The sequence below is a fragment of the Mastigoproctus giganteus genome, chromosome 13 (genome assembly GCF_048544385.1).
Source record: "Mastigoproctus giganteus isolate SK-2022 chromosome 13, ASM4854438v1, whole genome shotgun sequence".
NCBI classification, from domain to species: domain Eukaryota; kingdom Metazoa; phylum Arthropoda; class Arachnida; order Uropygi; family Thelyphonidae; genus Mastigoproctus; species Mastigoproctus giganteus.
Window position 1 is genome coordinate 41,194,074 of NC_143587.1, and position 12,337 is coordinate 41,206,410.

The window sequence follows — 12,337 nt, forward strand, 5'->3', positions numbered from 1 at the left end:
ATGAGCAGTGGTTCAACCATTAAATGGAATTCTGTCAGAAAAAGTACATGGGGTTTGGCAGACTGTAGGAAGAAATGGACATCATTGAAATTGGAACTGAAATCATGTATATTTTTTAAATGAATGAGGAAATGTTTGGAAGGTTTCGATCTTTTTCCAGATAAGTTTGGTCTATTAGTTTCGCAATTCATGTATTCAGTAGTAAGAAAAGATGGGGAGGTCATGCTGTATAAAGTAATACAATTTTTGGATATGGTGTACACATGGCAAGAATATGCCCAGCTCCTTGACATAACATTGTTTGACAATGCCGCCATATACACACTACTTGGACTCCCTCCAGTCACTATGTGGCAGAGCATAGGCAGTGAGATTATACACTAGCTGGTCCTGATGCTTCCTAGAGAGTTACCAATAGGTTCGGTCCAGTGGACTATCTAGCAGCCGGCCTGCGAACACCATTTTAGAGCTGTACCCTTGACATATAAGGAAGATTTGATCTCACCATGATATCCATCATAACCTCAAAAGACATCAATCATACTGCATGATGGAAGAAATGGGGGAAGGGAGTTGGCGGAGCTTTGCTCTGGAGACTAAACTTGGGTTCCACCAATTAAAGCCTACAATATGCAAACTGGTGGTAATGCACTGGTGGCTGATGAGTCATCTACCACCTAGTGTTGCTTAGTAACACAGAGGGGTGGCATTCCTCTGTGTGGTGTGGGTGCCACACCTCGACCCCTGCTTACGTTGGTTCACACCTGGATGGTCACCTCCAGTATGCTAGGTGCCATATTTCAGGACTTGCATATGGGGGTTTATACCCAGGGTTACTTACAATCCCACCAATTGCATATGGGAGTTATACCCAGGATCACTAACAGTCCCACCCATCACTTAGCAAGGCAATTTTAATGCTTGCAAAGTGATGCACAACAGTGGAACTGTATTGAACAGCTCAAATAAGTTTGTAAACATTCCTTACCAGCAGTGTTGAGCATATTAATGACATATTATGTGCCATGCATAATTCATGGCCATCACAAGTCTAATTAGTATTACTGTAATGACCTTGGCCTTCACTGCAAAAGTCCATTGAGCAAAGAAAATGAGTGTGTTTCATATAAGGAGGTTAAAAATATCAAAAGGACACCTATTAAAGTTTCTGTATCAGAGTGTGTCCATTTTGGAAAGTTTGTCTAACATGCAATTTCTAATACTTTTGGCTGGAACCCAAGCTTAAGTGTCCACAACAATAGGGGTCCCTTTTAGAGAGGTATCTGTGAAGGAAGGTTTTAGTGCATATATTTAGGTTTTTATACATTTGTAAATTTAAAAAAGAAACAACATAAATAAAAGCTTTAAAAAAAAAAAAAAAAAAAACTACTAACACAATTTCAGGTAAACAAAATTCTACCAGTTCCAAATAAGATAAAATTCAATAATCAAGAATAATATCTTCCTTCATTTGATTTCAGACATGTATTGAATTTTTTAAGAAATATAAAAGGCAGAACTCCACACCGTGAATTCAGAATTAAAAATAATTTAATAAACAGCTGTTGTTTTTTGTTTGTTATTTGGTTTTTAGTAGCATTAGCAACTAAGGCCATATTGCTCCGGGGATATGCGGTGATAATTCCTGACCTTTCCGCATCCTCCATATTTGGTGGTCACAGGCTCGAACCCAGATCTAATCAAGAAGCGCGTGCTACGCACTGCTGCTCCTGCCCACCTGGCTACGGAGGCGCCTTAATAAACAGCAGAACTGCTCTTAGAAATAAAGCTGAATAAACAACTACATATATGAGCAGAATACTGAGTTATTACAAAGAGTGGTGGAGGGTGGGGGAATTACTATACATTACAGCCAATGTTAAAGTCTTAAACAGAAGATTTGGTGGTTACAGTCTAAGTAAAATTATTTAGCCTATATTTGTATAAATCACTCTCCCATTTAATGAATTATTTTTATTTTTAATTTCATGCAGTGTACTGTTCTCCTTTTTATATTTTGTATATCATACTACCTGCATGTAGAATATTGCCCTTCACCTCCTATATTATGACTTTTTTAATAAGTTCTCAAAAACTAAAATTTATTAATTTTAACTCTGAAATATAGACATTATATTATGTTCCCATATTTTCTGCTACTTTGCATTTTCTATATTCATTGTCAAAAACAGCTGCAATTTAATTACATTATGTCAACTCCTCTAGTACCAAACTTCATCAGTGGTAATTATTCATTTTCTTAACAATTTCAATTTAAATTATTCTTAACAATTTCAATTTAAATTATTCTTAACAATTTCACATGTTAATCTGATTAGTAATTAGTTAGTAATAATCATGTTCTCATTTTACTGGTTCTTAAACTATAAAAATTAACATTAGATAATTATAGAATGTCTTAAAGTACCGTGTGATTGGACTAAATTTCAATAGCAAAAGCTTAATTTACAGTACTCACCTTGGACGATCTGCAGTTGTTATTTGGGTGAATGAAAGACTAAATTTTTTGGGTTTGGGTAATTTAAAGTTAAGTAGATTAATTGGTAAGTTTACGGGATGGGTATAAATTAATTGAAAATAGAATTAAAATATGCGCAAGGAAGCAGAAGTGCACAACTCCATCCCTGGTTGTCATGGAGAATTTATTAATTAAGAACTCTAAAACTCTTTTTTGGCCTCATCTGTTTCACATATTTTAGAGTTCTTAATTGATAAATTCTCCATGACAACCAGGGACGGAGTTGTGCACTTCTGCTCCCTTGCGCATATTTTAATTCCGTTTTCAATTAATTTATTCCCATCACATAAACTTACCAATTAATCTACTTAACTTTAAATTACCTAAACCCAAAAAATTTAGTCATTCATTCACCCAAATAACAACTGCAGATCTTCCAATGTGAGTACCGTAAATTAAGCTTTTGCTATTGAAATTTAGTACTATAAAAATTATTGATTGAATGAAAACATACTTCATTGGACAGAGGTAAAACAGTTAATGGATTTCCTGTAAAATTTTGAATACGAGTTAAATAAAATATTTTTAAGTCTATATACTACATTCTTGCTTCCTCCCCAACACTTTATCTTGGTGGACTTGTGCAGTAGCAAATAGAATTCGATTAAGTAAAATATAGTCTAGCAAGTATAATGTTTTTTTCAAAGAGTGATATGTATTTCCACTCTATTTGTCCACCAACATATATAACAATTCACTTTAGGGTAGAGACAGGACTCATAAAAATAAATTATTGCTTCTGCATTTTCTACTTACAATTACATGTTTTAATTTATGATTATCAGTGTTTAGTAACTATTTTGATTATATGTTACTTAAGCAGGAATTAATTTCTATATACTGCACAAAAAAAATTGCAATTTTTTTAAAGATTTTTGCATAGATTTTCAAAAACATAATGCTTTACTTTGAACATTCATGTTGTTGACAGTAAAATTTGCACAAAATGATGTGGATAATTTTATTTATTAACAATTGATATCAACTTATGAATGAATTAAGATGAAGTTATCATCTTAATTCATTCAAAAGATACTTACTCAAAATAAGATACTTACTCAAACAAGTTTTTCCATCTGGAGCAAGTCTCATAACATGAGGACAATGACAATGAAAGGTGTTATTAAAAGACAATACACATAAATGTGAACATCCTCCATTGTTTTCACTACATGGACTTTTCAGGATGCCTGTAACAGAAATCTTTTGCAAACTTTTCTGTAAACTTACATAAACTTTTACAAGCAAAATTAATTTTATTTTATTATACACATGAGGCTATTTTTATTACACCAAAACATAAAAGAACAATAAAGAATTAAGAGAAAAGGAAGAAATTCTAAATTAACAGTTTTCAATTTTTCTCGCTTTCAAACCAGACTAAAAACTGTTTAAAATAATATCTTATTTTTAATTTAAAACGTATATCAATTCTAAAAATATTCTCAACACTACCAATTTTTTTGGACAAACACATGAAGGATCACAACAGTTTGTTGACAGGAAAATTTAATGATAATCCTATTTTGTAAAAATATATTGATAATTTCATTATGAAATTAATGATTATGAAATTTTTCTTAAAATTTCATAATCTTATTATTCAAAACTGGCAGTAGTAGTAGTAGTATAGTAGTGGCATGTGATGCAAGAAAGCAAGTGTATGAGCTTATGCAGCATCAGCCAAAAAAAAAAAAAAAAAAAATCACACCATTCCCTCCAAATGCCTGTCCAGTTTCCCCTTAAATTTATTTAACCTATCAACTTCCACAACGACAGATGGAAGTTTGTTCCAGCAATTAGCCACCTGCTGGCTAAAGGCAAATTTCAACACATCTATTCTACATCTCTCCTTTCTTAATTTGAATTTATGTCCCCTTAGGTTTGTATTCTGAACAAGGGGAAGGATCCCATCAGAATTCAGTGTGCTCAACTCATTCAAGGCCTTATACACCTCAATCAGATCACCGCACAGGTGGCTAGTCTCCAGCCACTGCAATTTGCAGAACTTAAGCCTCTCTTGGTAAGAGAATCCCTTCATTCCCCTCACCAATCTTGTTGCCCTTCTCTGTACATGCTCAAGTAAATTTACATCCTTCCTAAAATGAGGCCTCCAGACCTGTACGCAGTACTCAAGGCGTGGCCTGACCATTGCCTTATACAGAGGGATAATCACCTCCTTTTCCCTGCTAGCAAAATTCCTATATATCATTGACAAAACCCCATGACCTGCCCTGGCAGCCTGTCTGCATTGCTCAGAAAACTTCATATCTGCCTGCACAATTACTCCCAGGTCTTTTTAATTTTCTACCACCTTAAGTGTAGTACCACACAGTTGGTACGTTTCTCTGGGGTTACTTCTACCCATATGCAGTACTTTGCATTTGTCAAGGTTCAACTTCAGTTGCCACTTCTTAGCCCATCTGCCCAAATTATCTAGATCCTGTTGCAGTAGCACACTGCCATTACTGTCATCAACAACCCTACCAACTTTTGCATCATCTGCAAACTTCGACATTAAGCCTGATATACCTTCATCAATATCATTGATAAATATACAAAACAACAGTGGACCCAACACCGAACCCTGTGGGACTCCACTAATAACATTAGTCCACGAAGAGCAGCACCCATTGATTACCACCCTCTGTCTTCTCCCACTTACCATCCCTTTATCCATTGTAGCAACTTACCCTTAATACCATTCTGCTCCAATTTGCTCCAATTTGTCTTGCATGCGCAACAGTGTCAAAAGCTTTCCTGAAATCCAAATAGATGATATCAAAATTATTTTTGCATCCAGTTCCTTTGTAACCACATCATAATATCATATCAAATTTGTCAGACAAGACTTTCCCTTATCAAACCCATGCTGTGTCTGAATTATTGCTGCAGTCTTGTCTAGATGATCCTGCAATGCATCTTTAACCAGTGACTCCATTATTTTACCCAGAACAGAAGTTAAACTAAGTGGTCTGTAATTACTCGTGTCACCCTTAGATCCTCCTTTGTGAATTGGGGATACATTTGCACATCCCCAGTCCGTGGGAACATCCCCCGAGTCCAAGGATGCTCTCATAATTATGGCCAAAGGTTTGCTTGGTTGCTTTCCCGCCTCCTTTAATATAACTGGATAGATCCCATCCACCCCATGTGCTTTTCTTATGTTTAACTTCAACAATTTCTCCTCCACTTTGCTCTCAGTTATTACAAAATCATTAAGTATCCTGCTACAAGGAAGTGATTATTCCCTTGTATAAGGCAATGGTCAGGACACACCTAGAGTACTGTATACAGGTCTGGAGGCCTCATTTCAAGAAGGATGTAGAGCTGCTGGAACGAGTACAGAGAAGGGCAACAAGATTAGTGAATGGAACAAAGGGGTGCTCTTACAAAGAAAGGCTTAAGTTTTGCAAATTACAGTGTCTGGAGACTAGGCACCAGCGAGGTGATCTGATAGAGGTGTATAAAGCCTTGAATGGTTTGAGCATGCTCAATGCTGATGGGATTCTTCCTCTAGCTCAGAAAAATCACCTGAGAGGGCATAAATTCAAATTGAGGAAAGACAGATGTAGGATAGATGTGCGGAAATTTGCCTTTAGCCAGCGGGTGGTTGGTTGGTGGAACAGACTTCCATCCCTTGTAGTGGAGGTTGATAGCCTAAATAAGTTTAAGGCTCAGCTGGACAGATATTTTGAACGAACAGAGGGGTGAAGAGGAAGTGGGTTTTTTTTTTTTTTTTTTTTGGTGATGCTGCATAAGCTTGCTTTCTTGCATCAAATGCCTCTACTAATGCTAATGCTAATACAATTTGATAACTTCTGCCATTTCCAAACTTTAATAACTCTTCGTGTGTGAATGTAGAGGCAAAATACTCATTCCGTTTGTTTGCTATCTGGGCAGGATCATCAACAGTCGATCCATCGATATCAATTGGACCAATCAGATTCATCCCCTTCCTTTTAGAGTTTATATAAGTAAAGAAATCCTTGCTGTTTTTCTTAGCATCTTTTGCCAAGGATATCTCATAATCTGCCTTCACCTGCCTAACCTCCTTTGTGACCTGATTACAAACTAGCTTATATCTGCCATAGGCTTCTGAGTCGCTTGATAATTTATATGCATCCCATACATTTTTCTTCATTGTTACGAGTCTCATTAGTTCATTCGATAACCATTTAGGCCTAAACCAGTAGGAGGATTCAGTAACATCACAGGATCTTCATGCTAGCAGCAGCAGATAATTTTGTGAAATCTTGTGTAGTTCTGCTGTGTTAGCACCATGATTTGAATTTCTGTTGTTATGTTGTCTTTTCTGGTATGGATTTTTCAACACTAAGATTGTCAGTTGATACAAAGCAAGAGAAAGCTCAGCCAGTATTACTACATATAATTCAAAATTACCACTGATTTCTAGCAGGCCTGTAATGAATTCGATCAGCTCTATTCCAAAATTCATGTTCAAGCTGAGCCACGTGTTTGCAAAAAATTTACTAGAATGTTACTGATATAACAGATCTTAGAAGTACTGTAGACAATGTCTCAGTCTGGATATTCCTTTACATCTGCACCAGCATCAGCTCTTTTAGTTATATGTGTGAATAGTCTGAGTGACCTGTTTGAAAAGTTGCTTATGAGACAGGAATTAGTTATGGCACTGTATACATATATTCAGTAATCACTGAACTGTGACCACCTTCCAGAACAGACCACAGAGCTCACAGTATAAAAAGCCAAACAGCTTTGTGTACTTAATTAACCATAATTATGAGAGCTTCCTTGGACTCAGGGGAGGTACCCACAGACTGGAGATGTGCAAATGTCACCCCAATTCACAAAGGAGGATCAAAGGCTGACACAAGTAATTATAGACCTGTGAGTTTAACTTCTGTTCCAGGAAAATTAATGGAGGCACTAGTAAAAGAAGCACTGCAGGATCATTTAGACAAGACTTCAGCTATAGCTCGGACACAGCATGGTTTTGTTAAGGGGAAGTCTTGCCTGACCAATTTGATTGGATACTATGATGCAGTCACAAAGGAACTGGATGCAGGGAATAACTTTGATATTATATAGTTGGATCTTAGAAAGGCTTTTGATACTGCTGCACATGGAAGACTGCTGCACAAATTGGAGCAATGTGGCATTGGAGGCAAATTGCTGCTGTGGATAAAGGGGTGGCTGAGGGGGAGAAGACAGAGAGTGATAATCAATGGACACTGCTCGTTGTGGACTAATGTTATTAGTGGAGTCCCTCAGGGCTCAGTGTTGGGTCCATTATTGTTTTCTGTATTCATAAATGATATTGATGAGGGTATATCAAGCTTAATGTCGAAGTTTGCAGACGATACAAAGGTAGGCAGGGTTGTCAAGGACACTACTGACACTATGCTGCTGCAACAGGATCTGGAAAGGATGAGCAGATGGGCTGAGAGGTGGCAAATGAAGTTTAACATTGACAAATGTAAAGTACTACACATGGGAAACAGCAACCCCAGAGCAACGTATCAACTCTGTGGTACTACACTGACAGTGGTAGAGAATGAAAGGGACCTGGGGGTGTTTGTGCAGGCAGATATGAAGTTCTCTGAGCAGTGCAGACGGGCTGCAAGAGTAGCTCATGGTGTATTGTCAATGATATATAGGAATTTTTCTAGCAGGCATAAGGAGGTGATTATTCCCTTGTATAAGGCAATGGTCAGGCCACACCTAGAGTACTGTATACAGGTCTGGAGGCCGCATTTCAAGAAGGATGTAGAGCTGCTGGAATGAGTACAGAGAAGGGCAACAAGATTAGTGAATGTTACAAAGGGGTGCTCTTATGAAGAAAGGCTTAAGTTTTGCAAATTACAGTGTCTGGAGACTAGGCACCAGCGAGGTGATCTGATATAGGTGTATAAAGCCTTGAATGGTTTGAGCATGCTCAATGCTGATGGGATTCTTCCTCTCGCTCAGAATAATCACCTGAGAGGGCATAAATTCAAATCGAGGAAAGACAGTTGTAGGATAGACGTGCGGAAATTTGCCTTTAGCCAGCGAGTGGTTGGTTGGTGGAACAGACTTCCAACCCTTGTCGTGGAAGTTGATAGCCTAAATAAGTTTAAGGCTCAGCTGGACAGATATTTTGAACGAACAGAGGGGTGAAGTCGAAGTGGTTTTTTTTTTTTTTTTTTTTGGCTGATGCTGCATAAGCTTGCTTTCTTGCATCAAATGCCTCTACTAATGCTAATGCTAATGCTAATTTTGATTGACCTCCAAATTCTTCAGACCTCAATCCAATTGGGATGTTTTGGAACAGGAAGTGAGGCGTATGCACCATCAGCTATTCTAACAGTGTGGAAAGCCATGTAGGCAGCATGGCTGCAGATTCCTATGAATGTCTTCAAACATCAAGTGAAGTCAAACCCTAGGCGAATAGCAGCTATTAACTTTGCAAACAGTGGCCCAACACGGTATTAGGTTGGTGGTCATAATTCAGTGATCATTAAGTATATATATATATTTAGACTTTTCTGTAATAAGTAATAATAAAAGGTAAACTGGAAAATGTTTGAATGGAATTGCAGGGAAAAGTAGGAAAAGAGTTCCACATCAGATTAATGCCATCAAATTATCGATTAAACATTACATCAGTCTGTAAAATAATTACAATAGTATGTAAGATATGGATTTATTATACTGGATATGTTTATTCTAGAATCTTATCTTCCTTATTGGCCTAAAGGTAAATTCTGTATGTTTAATGTACCCTTATTCTATTAATTTGGACTTAGGACTTTATGGGATAGCTTTATTGTACATTATTGTACTTTAAACACTATTCACAACTTTTATCTTAAATTCATATCTTACATAACATTGGAAATACAGCGTAGGGGTCCTACTATTAGCATTAGTAGAGGCATTTGATGCAAGAAAGCAAGCTTATGCAGCATCAGCCAAAAAAAAAAAACCAAAAGAAAAAAAACCACTTCCACTTCACCCCTCTGTTCGTTCGAAATACCTGTCCAGCTGAGCCTTAAACTTATTTAGGCTATCAACTTCCACAACAAGGGATGGAAATCTGTTCCACCAACCAACCATCTGCTGGCTAAAGGCAAATTTCCGCACGTCTATCCTACATCTGTCTTTCCTTGATTTGAATTTATGCCCTCTCAAGTGATTATTCTGAGCAAGAGGAAGAATCCCATCAGCATTGAGCATGCTCAAACCATTCAAGGCTTTATACACCTCTATCAGATCACCTCGCTGGTGCCTAGTCTCCAGACACTGTAATTTGCAAAACTTATGCCTTTCTTTGTAAGAGCACCCCTTTGTTCCATTCACTAATCTTGTTGCCCTTCTCTGTACTCGTTCCAGCAGCTCTACATCCTTCTTGAAATGAGGCCTCCAGACCTGTATACAGTATTCTAGGTGTGGCCTGACCATTGCCTTATACAAGGGAATAATCACCTCCTTATCCCTGCTAGAAAAATTCCTATATATCATTGACAATACACCATGAGCTACTCTTGCAGCCCATCTGCACTGCTCAGAGCACTTCATATCTGCCTGCACAACCACCCCCAGGTCCCTTTCATTCTTTACCACTGCCAGTGTAGTACCACAGAGTTGATACGTTGCTCTGGGGTTGCTGTTTCCCATATGTAGTACTTTACATTTGTCAATGTTTGGTTTTTTTTTTTAGGAGCATTAGCAACTAAGGCCATATTGCTCCGGGGATATGCGGTGGTCATTCCCTGACCTTTTCCGCATCGTCCGTATTTGGTGGCTCAAGGGCACGAACCCCAGTCTAATCAAGAAGCATGTGCTATGCACTGCTGCTCCTGCCTGCCTGGCTACGGAGGCGCCTTTTTTTTTTTTTTATGTGAACCCCAAACACGAGAGGTATTAGAACCTATAGTACTTAGTACCGTGCTTGGGTTGTCAATGTTAAACTTCATTTGCCACTTCTCAGCCCATCTGCTCAACCTTTCCAGATCCTGTTGCAGCAGCATAGTGTCAGTAGTGTCCTTGACAACCCTGCCAACCTTCGTATCATCTGCAAACTTGGACATTAAGCTTGATAAACCATCATCAATATCATTTATAAATTCAGAAAACAATAATGGACCCAACACTGAACCCTGAGGGACTCCACTAATAACATTAGTCCACGATGAGCAGTGTCCATTGATTACCACTCTCTGTCTTCTCCCCCTCAACCACCCTTTTATCCATAGCAGCAATTTGCCTCCAATGCCACACTGCTCCAATTTGTGCAGCAGTCTTCCATGTGCAACAGTAACAAAAGCCTTTCTAAGATCCAAGTATATAATATCAAAGTTATTCCCTGCATCCAGTTCTTTTGTGACTGCATCATAGTATCCAATCAAATTGGTCAGGCAAGACTTGCCCTTAACAAAACCATGCTGTGTCCGAGCTATAACTGAAGTCTTGTCTAGATGATCCTGCAGTGCTATAGGAATGGGTTTGCGATCCCGGGCTTACCCGAGCTACAACTTATATCTTGCATTGTCTTTAAGCTGTCCTACACTCTTCGTTCTTATTTCTCCAAAATTATTAGGGTAATCCGAGGATGTAGGCGAAACTACTACTTATTTGTACTACTATATTTCTGCCTACATGGAGTTCAGGTTCTATTATTCCTACTCTATTAGTTTTTGTTCAGCTTACTATCTGCACGTTTCTCTTTGCGATAACTTAATTTTAATTAATTTTTTATTTTTACCATATCCATCACATACGGGTCACCACATGTATATTAACTCACTAGAGGGATTGTTATTACATAACGACTATTGTTGTTACTACATTATGTCCTGGATATAGTAGATATGCCTTATACTTTATATTAATTCTTATTTTAATTATTAAATTATGTTCTCTGTCGGGTCAACAATGTTCAATATGCACTTGCATTTATACTATGTTTCTTTTGATTCTAAAAATTTTTAACTACCTTTAAATCGTTTAGATTCAAATTACTTAATCTCTGAATTTATATATCTTAGCAGATATTGATCATTACAGAAATAGAGTACTCCTCGTTGTTTTTTAACTTCAGTCTGGGTGGTTGGCCCCAGTTGAAGTCACCTAGGTTATGGGTAGACAACGATAAGTTTTATGTATATATTTTAATTTTTTTGTATATATATATATTTATATATCATACCTTACTTTACTAACCTTTCTTTATCACTTGCATTTCTTTAAATCCATCTTGGTATTGTCTGCTTGAATTGTCTTCAACATTACACAACATATTTTATACACATTATGGTCGTAATGTGTAACTGCTCTAGCAAGTGCATTGGCCCATACGTATTAGTTACACTTTTTTATAATTTATTAACTTTCTTTCTTTCCATATTACTCATATAAAAATATATATATATAGTGCTAAAAATGCATAAATTATTCAAGAACTACAGAGGATCAAAATAACAAAAGAGCTGAATTTTGCGAGGGAAATTTTTCAATGAAGATACAGAACCTCACTATTTTATTAGACATCTGCTTCATTAATGAAGTGTGCTTCCATTTAAAGGAAACAACAATGAGTGATAACAAAACAATGAAAAATCCTGTTGGGTGAAAGATGGCCATTTTCAAAATGGCCAGTGGATTACAATTTAAGTAGCCATTCAGTTCATGGACAAATGATTTTTCTTTCTTTCTTTTTTTTTTTTTTTAAGGAGTCTATCGATGGTTTATCTGATAAACATTTTGCAAGACATGTTGAAATGTAAATGTTGCACTGATGGAATGTCTTTAACAGCTAAATAATATTTCTGG

At 37.0% G+C, this 12,337-nt stretch overlaps 1 protein-coding gene across 1 annotated transcript in view; it reads right to left on the reverse strand.

The window, feature by feature from the left end:
- The window catches only part of LOC150075985 (prolow-density lipoprotein receptor-related protein 1-like), a 1,358,636-nt gene that overhangs the window by 960,611 nt on the left and 385,688 nt on the right, over window positions 1-12,337 (reverse strand). The window contains 1 exon segment of the mRNA XM_090387555.1: window positions 3,598-3,729. Within this exon segment, the coding sequence (XP_090243681.1) occupies window positions 3,598-3,729 (132 nt within the window).